The sequence below is a fragment of the Vigna unguiculata genome, chromosome 7 (assembly GCF_037176805.1).
Source record: "Vigna unguiculata cultivar grain cowpea cultivar isolate G323 ecotype 2 chromosome 7, ASM3717680v1, whole genome shotgun sequence".
NCBI classification, from domain to species: domain Eukaryota; kingdom Viridiplantae; phylum Streptophyta; class Magnoliopsida; order Fabales; family Fabaceae; genus Vigna; species Vigna unguiculata.
Genome location: NC_140798.1, coordinates 27,148,523 through 27,167,940, shown reverse-complemented (window position 1 = coordinate 27,167,940; position 19,418 = coordinate 27,148,523). Strand labels below are relative to the sequence as shown.

The 19,418-nt window shown below is 29.8% G+C and overlaps 1 protein-coding gene across 1 annotated transcript; it reads right to left on the bottom strand.

Moving 5' to 3' along the window:
- Positions 1-508: 508 nt before the first annotated feature.
- LOC114192222 (sulfate transporter 3.1-like) lies at positions 509-6,387 on the bottom strand. Its single transcript, XM_028081865.2, has 12 exons — positions 6,019-6,387; positions 5,714-5,921; positions 5,174-5,345; positions 4,927-4,992; positions 4,341-4,454; positions 3,652-3,768; positions 2,274-2,400; positions 1,825-2,111; positions 1,532-1,722; positions 1,355-1,440; positions 1,040-1,116; positions 509-947 (listed from the first exon to the last, which is right to left on the bottom strand). Exons 1-12 carry the CDS (start codon positions 6,338-6,340, stop codon positions 765-767), a joined length of 1,950 nt encoding a protein of 649 aa, XP_027937666.1. The 5' UTR covers positions 6,341-6,387; the 3' UTR covers positions 509-764.
- Between the last annotated feature and the right edge of the window lie 13,031 nt (positions 6,388-19,418).

The window sequence follows — 19,418 nt, the reverse complement described above, 5'->3', positions numbered from 1 at the left end:
TTATACAATGTAAAGAGAGTAACTTCTTTTTTAGACCTTTCTTCCTGACAAATCGTTTTTCTTTTTCTCTATTCTTTTTTTTTTCTTCTAATTATCCGAAAGTTTCTCCATTCTTCCTTCAACTGTGCGCAAGTTTCTTCCTTCTTCCTCCAACTGATTTTTTTGGGCCGTTCAGGAGGAAACTCAAACAACACAACTTGTTTCTTACGTTTTTATATTTATCTTTTGTTTATCTTTATTTTCTTTCTTTATTAAAATAAAGTTTTATGGTTTTTTTATGACACATGCGTCAAAGGTTGAACCGTGTCAGCTCCAGCACTTCTGACCGTGTCAAACTAATGTGTCGGATACTGCAACGTACCCGCACCTTTGTGTCCGTGTTGGAAGTAGGGAAACCTTATCAGAGCTTCGTAGAGCAAAACTTGTTTATGTTTGTAATGATTCAAGGTAAAGAACTCGTGATGAACATGAATCCAATTGATTGGTTGTTCTATCTAGTTATAAGACGTTTCCAAAGGATTCTTCAATTCTCATGAAAATGACTTTACATTTGAATAAATTATAAACCATGATACAAATGATTATTAAAGGGCCTAAGTTGTTCTAACTAAGAACTAGACTCCTGCATCTTTCATTTTCCTATGTTTCTAAAAACTTCTGCGGCATGATTTTGGATATTCTCATGCCACATATTGCAGTGGTGACATAACTGAGACGAAAATTAATCAGCTCTCGAGAATATTCTTTTGCTTATATCCTCACAGTCAAACATTATCCCAATTCTCTGATTCATCAATCTTGAGATTCGTTCTGGCACGGAGATTGAAGTTGCATGCTCCAACGGCCTCTTCAACAGTTAGATAGATCCATCTCTGTCCTAAATGATTTTGGAACTTCGATTTGTTCAGTTTCTTCATCACCTCGCTTCCAGGATTCACCAATACAAGCTGAATGCATAGGAATGGAACGTTAGAAAAAATATATATAATTTCTTTGATGATTAAAAAAGTAATTGATGATAACAGGAAAGAGAGATTACTTGAAGTTCTCTTCTCTCAGTAATCTTCTTCACCTCTTCGAGCATACTTATTCCACTTGTATCGATGTTTCCAACACCTGCCAATAAAATTACACTGCAACTCAGACTGAAAATTCTAAAACAAAAAGTGTTAACACATTCTTTATCAGTCCTATAATTAAATTCACAACATTAGACCTCAAGATTTTGTAATTTCGAAAAAGTTCGATAGTGCAATCAAAACATCGTGTTTGAGATTATCTGTGGTGAACGTTTTTTCGTTTACTAATAATTAATCAAATGTGAGCTACCATAGTTTCCAGGTCCATCACTCACCACTCATATCCATTATAACATACTGCAAACTTGTCTCTGCAGTAGCTTTGATTCTGTTTTCTTCTTCATCAATCCACCTTGTGATCCTATGCAAAACAACAAAGTTTTGTGGTAAGTATTTACTATACTTTGTTTTTGGCATGTGAGAAAAACACTCCAAATTTGCAGGTAGATTACCTTTCTCGTAAATAGCCTGCATTGGCAAAGTAAATGGGTGCATCAATTTCTAGGATGAGGATTCCAGGAACATGTTTTGCATTTGGATATTGTTCAACATTTCTGTAAATCCCAGAATTTGGAATATTTCCCAAAACGAATGTCCTTGGCCTTGCAATGAATAGCAGTACTCGAAGCACAGAAATTGCAACCTGAAAACATATATACATGCACATGAAATCCCATATTAAGTTCATAAATCTTTATATTAATCTTATAATGAGTAATTCAAAATTCACCACACTGATACATACAGCTATGACTAAGCCAATTTCAACACTGCCAAACACCACGCCAATGTATGCACTCATGCACACAACAAAGTCAAATTTGTCAATCTTCCACAGATGAATGGCTGCTTCATAATCTATGAGGCCAAGCATTGCAGATACAATAATGGCTGACAGCACCACCAGGGGAGTGTAATGGAACAAGGGTGTGAGGAATAGCAATGTTAACATCACTGCAATTGACATTATAATGTTGGAAGCTGCTGTCTTGCATCCAGCATTATAGTTCACCGCTGAGCGTGAAAATGGCCCTGAAACAAATTCATTTTTTTAACCAAAAGTCAGCAATTGATGCAGAAAAGAAATAATTCATTCATTGTTCTTAATTGTGGCAGAGAGTTCGTGAAATAAGGCTAAACAAGAATATATAGAGTAAATATTTCATGTTGACGCTTAACAGTTAAAATATTTACCTGTTGTGAGGTAGCAAGAGGTGAAAGAACCAACTATGTTCATGGTACCAATAGCTATCATCTCTTTGTTGCCATCAATATTGTAATTTTTATACATTGCAAAGCTTCTTCCCACTGCTATTCCTTCCTGAACAATATATATCATCAAACTCAACATCAAGATCTTGTTGAAATCTAAACTAACAAGGATAGCAGTTGTAGGATTTTGTGTTGGATTATGAGATTCATTTCCTTTTCAATGGGAAAATAGGTAAAGTAGGAATTCAGATGTGGTTTAATCTCTAGTTAGATGTGTTTTCCATATTGACTTCTCGCAAGAAAAATTAAAAATGATTTTTTATAAATTGAAATTAACTAATACACAAAGAAAAATAAAAAATTTGGAAAACCTATGAGAAAACTTTGTGTTAATTGTATGTTAAAAAAAATTAAACTAAATATTTTTTTTTTATAAATGAATTTATACCTATTCTAATTTGAACTTAATTAATCTTTTTTATTTTCCTTTAGAAATTTTTACGAAAAAATCTTCCAAAAGTCTCAAATGGTTAAAATGTAGGATGAAAATAAAGAATATCTTTTGTAATAAGCTATAAGCTTTTAGGGTGTCTCTTGTGACTTTAATCTTTCAATATGAGTACTTAGTCTCTTGCCTTATATCAAACTCTAGAACCGAGTTTTAGATCTAACTGGGTTAAGAGGAATTTAAGGGAAAAAAAAGGTCCAAATCAATATGTAAAAAATTAATCAATTTGGATTCTTTAATTTTCAGGCACTTTATCACATTTAGATACTATGTTTCTAAATTTCTATCATGAAAAAAATAACATACAAATTCTTTGAAAATAAATAAGTTATTTCCGAGTAGTGTGCAAAGGTTTGATTTTAAAAATTTTCAACTCTAATCTTCAATATTAACAAGAGAATTCCAACCCCACCTAACCTTTTGTTATAAGGCAGCATAATAGCTACTACGAAATACAATATGGATAGATTTTCATTCTATGCTTACATTTTAAAACAGTGTTATTTGTAGAAGTAAAATAGATGAATATCTCACTTGCATGTTATCATCACTCTATAACAAGATTTTTCGATCCAACGTTTTTTTTTTTTTTTTCATTTTACCCAAGGCACAACCATGTTTTGAGTATCCATTCACAGTAAAATCAAAGAAGACCATACCAGTAGCTAAAAACAGAAACGTCACTAATGATGATAGTGCTATGTTTCTTTTTCTCTTAATTATTTAGAAAAATGTGAGCTTTTATAGTTGTATTTTGTCTTTTTTATGGTGATTAGGCATTTTGGATTGCGTGTATGAAAAGCATATTAGGCATGCATTCCGACAAAGTAATAGAGTTTGAAAGGTACTCACTGCTAGTGATATGATGCCAACAACAATGCCAGTTTTCACAGCTGTGGTCATATAAGGTGACACAAAAACCAGCTTTGTTACTGATGCTGGATTTAAACCCTTCTTCAATTCTCCTATCTGATTCCATTTCACAATTCACAAAAAAACATTACTATATCAGATACCTATCCTTTTCTTCACACCAATATTACCAAATTTCCACTGCAGGAAACTACATGTTTCATCTATAATACTCATAGTAATAATAGTAACTTTTGTAAACATCTGTATAATTAGGTTAAATACATTATCCATGCATCTGACAAACATCAACAGTGTCAACCTTGTACCCTTGCTTATAAATGATTCCTCCACTGCTCCAACCAGAACAGAAAGTTCATGATTATGGATGCTAGGTAGGACCCAATAGTGTTTGGTTGTTACAGAAAAAAACTCTGGAAATCACGTTTTATCTACAAAAATATATTTGATCCAATCATGGTTCTAAAGAAAATCTGAATAATGATAAATAAGTTTAATCAGTAATTTTCAAACTCGTAACACACTGACTGTGATACAAGACTCACTTTTGTACCTTCTTTATCAGTAGTTTTGGAAAAAGAACAAGATTTTCTTAGTTTTGCACAACAAAATTTAGGTTGTAATGCTTGATATTTGCATGAAATAGATGAGATAAAAATAACACTCACCACTTCAACTCCGTGCTTCTCAGCATGAGTGAAATAAACTAACACACTTCCCAATATAACCGATGTTAACGGCGCCATTGCTGACACCCAAAAAAACCTTGGTTGTTTTTTGCTCTGCATGAAATCACAAACTGTAATCACTATCAATTTTTTTTTATTAACTGATAATCACATTTTTTCTGCTATTCATTACCGCTAGAGACTTGAACTAATTTAAGTAAAAATAATCTAAACATCAATTTATATTATATGATGTCAAACTTTTGTTGTTGAGAAAATTTGCTAGGTTTTATTTGGGTCAAAAGATAATAAAGTAGCTGGGTTAGGTTAGGACTGAAAATACGTTTCAGTTAATTAGGTTGATTTTGATATAACCATAACTGGCATACATACAAGAAAATAAGTGATAGAAGGACATATGAACATATCATCTGGCTATGTGCTTATTTTTCTTTGTTCAGAAAAGAGAGTAAAAGATACGTAACATGAATCTCTTAAATTGTATATCAAGTTAATAAACAACTTTATATTTTTGGATAATATATTAGACATTTTGTGCAAAAGAATATGGATTAGGTATACTTACAAAGTATCTAGTGATAAGGAGGAAGAAGATGAAGACAAATCCTAACACAGAACTTTCCCACCTCCACTGCAATAAATAAAAAAGGAAGACAAACTTACAATTAATTTGAGTTGGGTCAAAAAAATAATTGCGTGAAGGAAACATAAGTGAGCTTTTCACATGCAATTATATTACTATAATTTTGAAGCTGGTAGGTGAGGTGAGGTAGCTAAATTCAGTGGAGTGTTTCAGTATAAAAATTGCTTACCTCATGAGTTTGGGTGAAAACAGAGCGCATCACTGATATGATATCAGCTCCATGGGTGAAATGCACAAGACCAAGAATCGATTTTAGTTGCTGCAGACAAACCACTGTAGCTGCTCCACCCATGAACCCTACTATGGTTGCATGTGACAGAAAATCAACTATCAACCCCAACCTGCAACCACCATGCATGTATTGTCCTTATTAATTATAACGTCACTATTTCACAAAAGCAATATCCCATTGTTCTTGAATTTACTTTGATTTCTATGTAACATGTTAGTAGTAATATGTTGCATAAACTTACTCCTGAAATTTGATATAAGAGTAGATAACATGCGTTAATCTCATTGATAAGATACTTATTGCTTCTATTATAATATTTTTGTATTTTACATTTTTTATTTATTTATATTTTGTATTAAAGAAAACCGAAGCAAGGGTTAAGACAGGAGATACAGTACACATTAAAAAATATTCATTATTTAATATTTGAAAAGGTGAGTAGCATTAAATTTGAGTTTGAAAGAATTAAGATTGTACCTAAACAAACCCAAAGCAGCCTGAAAAATTCCAGCAAATAATGTAGCAGTGAAAGCAAGGTGCAGGTAAAGGATTGGGTCTTCATTGGGATTAACCACATCACTCAACATGGAACCCATGAGAAGCGATCCAACCGCCACCGTCCCCACCGCCAAATCCCTGGAGCTTCCCATCATGGCATAAATCAAAGGTGGTATAAAGCTTGAATCTGCAGAGAGAGAAAAGCATGGTCCATTTAGTTTTTGTTTGTCATAGGTTTGAAAGAGAATGAATATACGAGAAGATGAAGAGAATGAAGAAGAGACATAGTCCGAGGATAGGAGGGAGGTTGGCGAGCTTGGCATAGCTGATGCCTTGGGGAATGGCCAAGCTAGCTATGGTGATGCCAGCTATGAGATCAGCTTTGAAGAAGTTGAAGGTGTATTTGGGTGCCCATTGGAAGATGGGGAAGAAATACTGAATACCAAGCATCAACTTCTTGGAGGGTGGTTTGTTCTTGAACTGTCTCAAAGGATCATCTGGGAAGAAGGTCTCCTTCAAGGTCATTTTTAGAGACTTGAAGAAGGGTTGGTGCGGAGGAACTTCTACCTGCTGCTGCTGAACACTCTCGTGATCTACACTACCCATGATGATGATGATATTGTAGTAAAAATTTATGTTTTGGTGTGTGTGAAGAATGGGTGAATAAGATTGGTTTATATAATGGGGTGTGTGAAGGATTTGGGCATGAGGTGAATTTGTGTACGTGTGGGGGAGGATTGTTGTGAGGGTTGTAGTGCGCTATGTGGACCACCAATGAAGACAAAAAAGGTTATTGGAGAGGAACCCAAACGTGGTCTTATGTTCTCCAAATGGAACTCAAAACTCTCAAGCTTTAGTTTTCCTCTTCTTATCAAAATTACGGAAAGTTTATTGCTGTATTATGTGTTTGCTGCCAAACACGGTGTAAGCAAAATGAAGGAAGATCACGCAACTCCTGTCTTCTTAAAAGTTTTTTTAATTATTTTGCGTTTCACTCCTCAGATTATGACTATTGCAATCATTGAACCTTTCACCAATTTAGTGACGTGTCCTCCCTTCGGATCATATGGCTGGATTTGTCGGTTTCAAGTCTCACCCTTTTCTTTTTCCTTCAATTCTTCATGTTAAAATAATATTAAAAAGTTATAAAAGTGCTTTTTACTTATTTTTAAAAAATTATTATTTATGAACCTGTTTCATATAAAGATAATCAATACACCATTATACTAAAAAATAGTACACTACTGACATAATTAGAAGCTAGAAAAATCTATGAATCCTACCTACCGATCCTCAAGATTTTTAGTTAGAGGATTAAAAGTTGAAGTTTCAAGAAACAACATAGAAGATGCATTGAACATACTCAATGTGTGTTTGGGCATATTAATGTTACACCCTAAGGATATATGTTAATTGTATTCAGATTGAAAAACACGGTTCTTTTTTGTTTTCTTTTTGGAAGTTCAGCTTATAAATATGGTCCGTGCATTATTATTAGTGGTTGAATTTAAATTAAAAACACATGTGAAAAGATAAGTTAATTTTAACATGTGAATGACAACATAAACAGAGCACAGGAGCATCTTTCTTTACTTCAGCTGTTAGGTATGAATGAACATAGTTCATTTAAGAAATTATTTATTTTTATTTTAAAGTCAAAGGATTGTCTGACCCTTACCGCAAAAGTTTGAAACCAAAGTCAAACATACATATATCAGTCTTTTTAGACTCTTTTTTTCTTATAAGCTAAATTATATTAATCTAAAACTTATATTAAGCATAAATGTTTTCAAGCTCGTGAAGATGTTATTTAAAGTTTTGTCAAAAATTTTTAATACTTTCTGAGTTATCTTAGAAAAACATTATGTTATGAAGTCATGTGAGAGAGACATATAGAATATCTCCTAATGATATCTACATAATTCTTATACAATCATATGTAAATAATAATACAAATCTTACTATTACTTTATGCTGTCATTTATGTTTAATTTAATTTGACAATGATCTACGTCAATATAATTTTTTTTTCTCATTTTCCTTTCAACAGTTTATCTAAATTAAAAACACAAGAAAAATCATTAAGAGTTATTTTATTATCAGTACTACTATTATTAGAGTAAACACGTGCGGATATGTATGTTTTATATTTCTATAAATAATATAATTGTGAAAAATATAAAAAATTTTGTTGTCAAAATTTTGAAAACTATGTATAAGCAGTATTTGTTATCAAATTATATTTCATTATCATTACTTCCGTAAAGTTTAACTCAATCTCTAGTAGTACCTATCTTTATTATCTACTTAAAGTGGAAATGTCAAATTTAAATCACTCAGAAAAATCAAAGTCTTAACCCGCAAAAACTAAACTCCCTCGGTCAATATCTTCCCACGACACGAATATTTAAAAAAATATATATTTTAATGACACAAATTTACCAAATATAATAAAAACTTTATGTACATGATGGAAGGTTTACAGTCCTTTTTGACCAAAGTACTAAATATCAAAGAATCACACGTTTGCGTGTTTTTTTTTCTTTTTCTCGAGTGTGCATATTCATAAAGAAGAAACTGAGAGTTTTTGTGATTGGAGTGGGGAGGTTAGAACTGGTGGTGCATGCATGCTACCTGAAAACGCCCACACCCATGGCTGCGTAACTTCGTCATTTTCAAACACTTCTTTCAGACTTTTGCATGTTTCACTGTTCTGGCCACCACCATTCTAATCAACATTTATTCACAGTCACACATTAAGAAGGAATACAATAAAATAAGAACTCCTTTCATTAATTTGTTCCAGCCAACTTTAATTTATGTCATTCAAAATAAAAGTTGTGTTCTAGAAAAGACATATATTATCAACTTTGCATTGTGTTCTCTTTTTTTAATATTATGAGTTTTCTTGAAATTAGTCACACTTATCTTCAGCTAATGTGACACCACCATCTGTTGTAATTATGTTGTCGTGATTGGGTTAGTGGTGACATCAATTTATTAAATAATGTAATGTGATTATATTTAATTCAATCTTTAAATAAACTTCGCATCCTTTATGTAGTACCTTTATTTGATTAGAAACTTATATTTTAATGTATACTATAGTGTTTAAGTTTAGAATTATAAGACAATTTCAAAGAGAATATAAATATCCAAAAATCAGAACTAAAATCATTCTTTTTTCAATATTTGGTTCATCAACTTACACAAACATATATTTATGTATTAGTACAATTATAATAATATTTTATCTAATTATGATGACTTATAACATAAGAAACATATAAATAATTGGATTTGGCGTTTCTTTATTTCTTATTTTTTTTTTACTTCTCAATCTCTTAATTAAAGATATAATAAAAATATAAAATATCCAAAATGTTATTATCTGTCAATATCATATTATCATCTCATTATTGAACTATAATTCATGCAAACACTATATATTGATTATTGGTTCATACTAAACGAAATGTTGATAAGATGTGAGAAGAAACAAATCACATTATTGAATAGGTAAAACAATAATATTTACACAAAAATAATTATATTTATTATTAGTTTTTTTTTGAAAACCTAGAAAATAATCCAAGACTAGTGGTGGTTTTTAAAAAATGATATTAAAATATTTTAAAAATATAAGGTTGAAACTAAAAATAAGTTTTCTATTAACATAAATTTATTTTACAAAAATCATTATCTCTCTAAACTTCACCTTTATATTATATCTAGTTCTCTAAATTCATCCTTCACATGTTTGAAGATCGGAGTAAGTTATAGAACTCATGGCATCAAGATCTACATTAACCCTACCCGATCAGAATCTTGAACACAATAAGTTTTTTTTTTTTTGCCATTTTAGAGACATTTGGGCTTAGGTTATTGCCTGACGGGGTTCTTGGGGTTACATGTGTCTAGTCTAGGAGTTTTTGATGAATGTATGTTCAATTAAGATTGTTTGGGTATGATCATATCATTGATCTTAGTTCTACGTGTGCAAATAATGCCTTTCTTTGTGATAAATGTGCTTAGAGACAAAGGAGATTGTGTTTGTGCTCATAAATTAGGTCAGGGAAGTTAGTTATTTAAAAGTTTATTATATTGTTGAAAGAGATTGTACTTAAATTTCTGATTTATGAATGAGAATTGATGCATGAAGTGATTTTGTTTGCTTGGTGTTGAGAATTAGTGAACTAGTTGAATTGATGAATTTAAATACAAATAATATATGTAATTAGGGTTTTGATGGGAAGTTTATTCCAAGGATTCGTATATGTTACAAACTTGGCAAGTGTACCAAATCGTACAAGTAATAAAGTGGATAAGTCCAGATATCGTTTCCCACAGAGACTCGCATTGTTTAGAAAAACTATGATTATTTACTAATTTAGGCTAAACAATTTAAAATAATAAAAGAATAAATTATTAAAAAGATAAATTCTAAGTTATAGAAAGTAATTAAATAATGAAATTAACAAATGTAGTAGAGACTTCACCGGGGTTAGATTTCATCTTCCAATTCAATGTGAACAACAAACAATATACTCTTAATCTTTACTCTAGCATTCACATCACTATTTAAAAAGTCATAATGTCTTAGAGATAAGTCTAAACTTAATAATAAAAACCCTAATGTCTTAGATTTGTTTTATTAATAAATACTTTTCTATCCTAGTCCAGGTTCTAATATCGTGTCCAATGATCAGATACCCAAAAATATGCAATTAATCAATTCATGCAGTTAAAAACAAGAATAGAAAACAAAAGTAATGGAAATGAAATATATATTGAATAACAAAAATCACAAAAAAGTTAAGATACCTTATGTCTAACTCCCGTGAATAAGGGAGTTAGTTACTCCTGTATATTCTGAACACTAGAAAAATAAGAATGATGAATGCCTCAAGTCTCTCCACCAAAGAATTAAGTTCCCTTTCTCCCTCAAAAGGGGAGGTTCCCAAAGAGGGGATTAATTTTTAACTCTGTAAAGTCTTCTATTTCAAGACTTTTAGAAATGGAGTGGACTTTGTACTTGAATTTGTAATTAAAGTAACTCACTCTATTAATAATGGATTATGTTGATAACTTCTTAAATTTTTGATATTTCCACTTAAATATAAACCAAATACTTATTTTTTCAATTTATTAAAAATAAAACCTTTATTGTCTAATAAAATATAAAATACTTATCTTTTCCAAAATTATCTAATAAAATCTTAATTATCTAATAAAAGATAAAATACTTATCTTTCTCACATTATTTAATAAATTCCTAATTATTTAAAAAGATAATAATACAAATACTAATAAAAGATAAAAAATAAATATAACAAAAACACGATAATGTCCATTATGAAAATACCTCAAACTTTAAAATTTTTCATATCCTCGTGAAAGATAAAATTATTAATAAGAAAAACTCAGGTGAATCCATCAGACTACGATAAGAGCAAATGACTTCTCAATCAATCATAATCATGCAACAGAAGAGAATCTCACTTATGCCTTTGAAACTTAAGATAGAATGACATGATTCTATATAATCACTTCAATCCTAATAATAGTATAAGAGATAATAATCACACTATTGAATCAAAAAGCTCACAAAAAATTAGTGTTTCACTCTGCACACCTATGTTTATCAATGATCACTCATAATCAACATGTTATAAAATTACTTTATTAACTTTTGCGCATCATCTAATTTAACAATTCACAAAACTAGTTAGACCAAAAGGACTTTCATAGCTTGTAATGAGACTTGGCTAGAAGAAATATTTCAGAAATTCAAAAACACCGCTAAGCCGAAAAGAACGACAAAATGTAAATAATTCATGGTATCTTGGTATTCTGTACAAAATAATGTTTTCAAAAATTTTCATATGCCTCTCATTACACAACATATTTTTATCACATGAAAATTTGTTTCCTTTTTTCTCTTTTTTATTTTGATATATATATTTTTTCAGGTAGGGTGTTTATACCTTTATTTTACTTAACATTAACATGTTCTCCTTAGCTAAGGTGTGGGACACTATATTTTTTCTCTAAAGGCTAAGGGTAAAAAAATGAAACAATTAGACTAAAAAAGGTTAACAACATATGATTATTTTACTTAACATTAACATGTTATCCTTAGCTAAGGTGTGGGACAAGATATTTTTTCTCTAAATGCCAAGGGTAAAAAATGAAACAATAGGGAGTTTATAAGCTACCCCAAACTTATTTGATCTCATACCTTTATTTTACTTAACATTAACATGTTTTTCTTGGCTAAGGTGTGGAACAAGATATTTTTTCTCTAAAGTCTAAGGGTAAAAAATGAAACAATTAGGCTAAAAAAGGGTAACAACATATGATTAACACATATCAGGGTCAGTTATTTGGCCAAGTAACTTTAAACATATAAATAAAAAACAATTACCTTTATCTTCACTTATAACCATTTATGTGATTATATTAATAAGAATCAAACAAAAATCAATTTCATGGCAATAATTGTTTTCCTCACAACTCTTTACTCTAAAGCTCACAACACTCATATACTCTTAACACTCAAATGTTTCTACACTCAAATATAAAAAAAAAAATCTGGTAATACTCTCACACTGAACAAGGACTGACTAAATAAAAACATACCAAACTATCTCAAAATCAATGTATACCACAAGTTATCTCAACTATATGCACAATTATGAGACAAGAAAATCATTGCTCAAATATATTCTAAACTCGTGTGACCATCCAAACATTTAATTCATAAAATTTGAATACATGGCTAGATCAAGTTTAGAAACAATTTAATAATTAAGCACATTGGGACACAAATTAAAACACTACCAAACAAGAAAATAATGAATAAAATTAAAATTAAATAATAAAAGGAAAAATAGAAGTAAAAACATCATTTTTAATAATTTGTTTGTTTGTAAAAAAAATTGTGACCACTAGTTGTGCGAGTAGAGTAGCCAAACAAGTGGAAATATAGTAACTTAAATTCGCTAGGAGCAGGATAGCCCAACGAATGATGCTGAAAAATAAAATTTAAATAAAAAAACATAAAAAAATTAAAAATTTAGAAAATACTAGGTTGTCTCCCAACAAGCACTTGTTTAACATCTTTTAGCTCGATGCATGTTATTATTATGCTTGGTTGGTGTTTTTGGTGTGCTCTTTTCCTACCTCGCACGTATACAAAATAGGGAAATACTAGAAGGGATGGGTTAATAGTAACAGTTAATTTATATATATATATAAAAATTAAAATAGAAATAAAAACAGAAAGAAAAATATATAAATAATTTAAACCAAAATTGGTAAATTAAACACAATTGACTAAATAAAATGCAAGTGTCCAATAACGGCGCCAAAAACTTGTTACAAACTTGACAAATGTATCAAATCGTACAAGTAATAAAGTGGATAATTCCATATATCATTTTCCACAAAGCAATTAAATGATAAAATTAACAAATGCAATAGAGACTTAACCAAGGATGAATTTCATGTTCCAATTCAATGTGAAAACAAATAATATACTTCTAATCTTTACTCTAGCATTCACATAATTATTTAACAAATCCTAATGTCTTAGTGACAAATCTAAACTTATTAATAAAAATCCTAATGTCTTAGATCTTTTTTTATTAATAGTTCGCATTAAGCACTAAGTTTGGATGTTAAGAATGACAAGTAATGAAATTTTTGTCTAGATGCACAATCAATTAGTTATTCTATCATAGTCTAGATTCTAATATCGTGTCCAATGATCAAATATCCACAAATATGCAATCAATTAATTCATGCAGTTAAGAACAATAATAGAACATAGAGTAATGGAAAAGAAATAGATTGAATAGCAAAAATCATAGAGTTAAGATATATTACATCCAACCCCATGAATAAGAGAGTTAGTTACTCCTATACATTCTGAACACTAGAAAAATAATAATTATGAATGTCTCCTGCCTCCATAATGTGTTTCCACCAAAGAATTAAGTTCCCTCTCTCCCCCAAAAGAAGAGGATCCTAAGAAAGGGGGTTAATTTTCAACTTTGTAGAGCCTTCTATTTAAAGACTTTCAAAATAATGTATTGGGCTTTAAATTTGTACTTGAATTTGTAATTATAGTAAACAACTCTATTAATAATTGATTATGTTGATAACTTTAAAAATCTATAATATTTCCACTCATCTGCAAACTATAAATCAAATACTTATCTTTTCCAATTTATTAAATAAAACCTTTATTATCTAATAAAATCTTAATTATCTGATAAAAGATAAAATACTTAGCTCTTTCTAAAATTATTTAATAAACCCTTAATTATTTTAAAAAATAATAATAAAAATATTAATAAAAGATAAAAAAATAAACATAATAAAAACATGATGAGTTTTTGCTTGTATAATGGCTCAATTGATTTCAATGAGTATATTTTGTGCTTGTATAACCAGTTTGGAGTTTTGAAATGTAACAAGATTACCTATTGAGACTCACATTTATCATGTTCACCAATCTACCAATCTAATGGTAGTATAAATCTAATTTGGGAAGGGTTGAAATTGATGAATGAAATGATTTAGCTGATTGGACAATTAATTAATTGTGCTTATAAATTGATAGTGATGATTGTGTAATATGTTTAGTGTTGTAGAATTGCTTTAAAGATATGTGAGTTTGATTCAATTGGTATCAAAGGGTGTGTTTTGCTCTTTAAAACCTTGGTTTTTGTTTTGTTTATGAGAACTTCTCTTTGGGACCTTTGATTGATTTAAATTGGTACTTCTTCAGCTAAGATAGAATTATATTATAATTTTATAGAATTTATTAAATGGAGAATAGCTCAAGAAGAGTCAATTTGCTCAATCAAAACTCATAGGAATTTCAAGCTTTTGGTGCACCGTTGGGCACTCCTACAATGTCGTCGAACGTCAATCAGGCAGTGGTCACTGACTGTTCTTGCATTGCCCTCATTTAATGTTTAATTATAGATTTTTTTTATTGAATTTTGTTCATTGGGATTTCCTATAATTGGGTTTATTGAGCATGAGATAGAAAAACATGTTAAAAATAGTTTTTTATTTGCATAAATGTTCTTTGGATATTTTGAGGTGTGTTAGTGCAACTGCAGCTAAGTTGAGCTCATGGAGGTGTGGAAATAAATTGCTTAAAGCTTCATGACACCTTAAAGATAAATCCAAGCATAAGAAATTATCCAAATCACAAAAGTCCAAGCCAAGCATTGCATGAAGATGACAAAAAAAGCTTGAAAAAGTGAAGAAGTTTGGCTAAGCCAAGAAGAGAGCAACAAAAAATTGGACCTTGTGGTTTTCTTTATCTTTATGATAGAAGATAATTTAGGAAAAATATATCTTTAGATATTTTATTTGATATTTTTAAATAATTATCTTATTTAATTATATCATAAAATATCAAAAGATAATAACTACCAACTCTTTTTAAATATGACAAGATCTTCTTGAATCTTTTTAGATCCACAACAAACAAATATATCTTGAAGATATTGGATTATTTAGAAGATAATTTGAGGATTGTGGGTTGCAAATGGGTATTTACAATTAAGCATAGAGTTGATGGAACTATTGAAAGGTATAAAGCACGACTTGTGGCTAAAGGTTACACTCAATCTTATGGTGTAAATTACCAAGAAACGTTCGCACCAGTAGCCAAGCTTAATACTGTGAGAATACTTCTATCACTAGCAGCAAATCAAGATTGGCCTCTTCTACAATTTGATGTGAAAAATGCTTTCCTACATGGAGAAATTTCAGAAGAAATTTATATGGATTCTCCACCAGGTATGACAGATTCAATTGGAATGAAGGTTTGCAAATTAAAGAAGGCTCTATATGGATTAAAACAATCCCCAAGAGCATAGTTTGGAAGGTTTACCAAGTCTATGAAGGCTTTTGGCTATAGAGCTAGTAACTCTGATCACACCTTATTTTTGAAGAGAGGAAAAGGAAGAATTACAGCTTTGATTATATATGTAGATGACATGATTATTACAGGAAATGACCAAGATGAGATTTCTAGTTTACAACAATACCTTACATCTGAATTTAAGATGAAACAACTTGGAAACCTCAAATATTTTTTGGGTATTGAAGAAGCTAGATCAAAACATGGTATTTTTCTATGTCAAAGAAAATATACTATTGATTTACTATCAAAAACTAGATTGCTTAGGAGTAAACCAGTTGATACACCAATTGAATAGAATCATAAACTCTTTCAATGCTCAAATTCAGCAAACATAGACAAAGGGAGATACCAAAGACTGGTAGGAAAATTAATTTATGTCTCATACACGTCCAGATATTACCTATGCAGTGAATGTTGTTAGCCAATTTATGCATGACCCACGAAAGCTTCATATGGATGTTGTTGAGAGGATTTTGAAATATTTAAAGTCCACTCCTGGAAAAGGAATTTTGTTCTCAAATTATGGAAACTTAAAAGTAGAAGGGTACACTAATGCAGATTGGGCAGGTTCAAAAGATGATAGAAGATCTACCTCTAGATACTTTACTTTTGGTAGGAGGGAATCTTGTAACTTGGAGGAGTAAAAAGCAACCTGTAGTAGCAAGATTAAAAATTCAGAGGCATGGCACTAGGTGTATATGAACTTTTGTGGATTAAAAATGTGCTATCAGATTTGGGCTTTAAACAAAATGAAACTATGAGTTTGTATTGTGATAATACATCGGCTATAGCAATTGCTCACAATCCAGTGCAACATGATAGAACAAAGCATGTGGAGATTGATAGACATTTCATCAAAGAGAAATTTAAGCTGGAATAATTTTCTTTCCTTTTGTAAGATCAGAATTGTAGTTGGCTGATGTTCTCACTAAAGGAGTGTCTAATGAGTCTCTATTTAAGTTGGGAATGTGTGATATCCATGCACCAACTTGAGTGGGGGTGTTAAGATATGTCAAATATTGTATTAGCTATAATTTAGGCATTATTATCTCTGTGAGCAAATTTGTGCACTCATTCCTTTAATAGATGAGAAATTATGGCACTCTTGTATGTATATATATGATACCCTATTCTTTGAAATAATACATCAGAATCATTCTTTAAATCTTTTCTATAATATATACTATCAATTGATGACCATTAAGAATTCAAAATTATTGAATCTTTGTCCAACGATCATTCCACAGTTGCAACAATCTACACTTTGACTATTATATGCTACAAATACTACGATGATGACCATTCCATAATTGATTACAAATCTACAATGACAATCATTCTACAATTACCTATGTAATATGATGATGATTATCCATTGCGACAACAACATTCTAAATACTTAGGTCAAAAGAAAATCTTTTTAAGCGATAGATTCGTTGGAGAGGTTTGGCTTGTTAGTTGATTGAAATAGTTTGATAAATAAGAAAATAGATAAACAAAAACAAAAACTAAACTATGATCAGTAATGCAATTTCTATTATTATTAAAGTCCCTTATCTAGTATTTATACACTAGAGGCTTCTTTTATTGTACCTTTATTTAACCAATACTACCGTTTATAATATCTAGTAAATAAGACTTTCACGTATTTAAATATAGAAACTTGCTATAGGTATCTAATCTCTTAATCACTTTTACATAATTTACTAATTGAAGGGTTTTTTATTTAATGAATAACTTAATTATTTATTTCCAACATTGAGTCATTCTCATCTTAAATGGAATACTAATTACTAATGTTTTTATAATTTTTTATAAAAAATAATATTTTAATAACTAACATTTATCAGTAACATGTAATATTATCTTACAAAAAAACCATGAATTGGAGTGTATATTTATTTAAAAATAATCCAATATGAGGTGGAAGTAATGAATTAGAGTGTAATAAGTGATATAAGGTAAATCGAAATGGTTGTGAAATTGAACTCTGAAGGAATGAGACCTAAAAGACAAATGAAAAGAAATGTTGTATAAATGTGTTGAACATCGACAACCTTACCGGTGGACCGTACTAGATGGTCCCGCTTTGTAAGTAGCGTGTGCATTAATAATAATTGAAAAGGATATGGTCGGTGATTTCATTGTTGATGGCCCACCTCCCACTCTTGGTGGTGCACCTTCTACCGGTCGCCTCCACCTCCTAATTTTCTACTCACACCCTACTTCTATTTTTCTCTTTTCTTTACTATTATTCATCCACGATATTCTTTTCATTTTTTTGAGATATCTTTTTTGAGATAAAATTATAATGAAATTCTGAACCTAATGTTGTTATATTACCTACATTTTTACCCAATTTATTTTTTCTCATATTTTAAATAATTACTTTCACACCCATTCTTCTTTTCTATAAATAAAAATAAATAAAACTTCTCTTCTCGCTTGTTTCTATTTTTTTTTATTTTCAAAAACAGAAAGAATCTCTTAGTTTAAGAAACATTTAAATTGGAAGTAGTTTTTCTAAAAGATAAATTCAAAAAAAATGCTAAATATGTATTCTTATATTTATAGTAATGATTTAATATTTTCTTTCCATTTATATTTGAGTCAATGTGGTTTACATTTTTAAAAAAAGCTCAATGTGATATTTTATTAGATTTGTGTTGTCTTCCCATTTTACTCTTAAAATTAGACATTAATTGCATAAAAGGACTTTTTTTTTTCTTTCCATTTTTCTCTTGATATTAGACGACAAACACATAGAAAAGAGAGTGATTGTATTAATAGATACATCTGCTTTTTATCTTCTAAACAATTTTAATAGATCTAACGAAAAGAATTACATTAAATTTTTTTTAAAATATAAAAATATATCAAATTAAAACATTGAACCATTGTTATAGATATAGATAAAAAAAATGTTATTAAGCCTTTAAAGATCATTATGTCAATCAATTGTTTGGGGTGCTTTGTGAAGCATTTGTAAGTTTTCTTTTTCATATAACGGTTATACACATGGGTAAAATTAAAATACCTACAGGCTTTAAATTTGGGCTGTTAATTTAATATAGTTTTTAAAATTTAAATTTATAGATTTAAAAGGTTTTTTAATAACCAATAAAGACGATAATATTATTTTAAAAATGTATAAAATGACAAAAATGTCTAAGAATTCATTAGAATTCATTCGTTCTAGATTTAAAACTCTGCCTTTTGTCAATGAAAAAGAAGCTATCATATCACTATCAATTATGACCATAGTGAAATCACACGCCTAAACATGTGAGAAGAGAGGGGTTTAGTATTGATATAGAGAGTATTAGCAAAATAGAAATAAACACGAGAAATTTGAGAGGCCGGTACTTGATGTATGATTAAGCTTTTAAGTTGGAAAAGGAATTTCTGGTACACATTTACATCTTTCATCTCTCTTCTCGTGGTAAGTAGATCCAATATAGGATGGGAAAAAAATTGTTTATGTGGATACCGATTTTAAATAGATATCCTTAATGGATACTATTGATTATTGATTAATGGTACGAATATTTAATTAATCATCTATTTCTTAATGGAGTGAGTTCATATATTATGGTATCCAATTTGAGGAGGATATCAGCTATTATTTGTTGGATTAAATATGTTTTTGGTTCCTTAACTTTGAGTAAAAATTAAATTAGTCCATCTTCTAAACTTTGATCTAATTTAGTCCCTCAACTTTAGAATCGTGTG

Bases quoted from the DNA above. Each gene is read 5' to 3' on its own strand.
- LOC114192222 (XM_028081865.2), bottom strand. From the start codon at position 6,340: ATGGGTAGTGTAGATCACGAGAGTGTTCAGCAGCAGCAGGTAGAAGTT. The intron at 2,401-3,651 runs GTGAGTACCTTT...TATATTGTTCAG, and splicing joins TTGGCATCATATCACTAGCA to GAAGGAATAGCAGTGGGAAG. The intron at 1,723-1,824 runs GTATGTATCAGT...ATATGTTTTCAG, and splicing joins AAATTGGCTTAGTCATAGCT to GTTGCAATTTCTGTGCTTCG.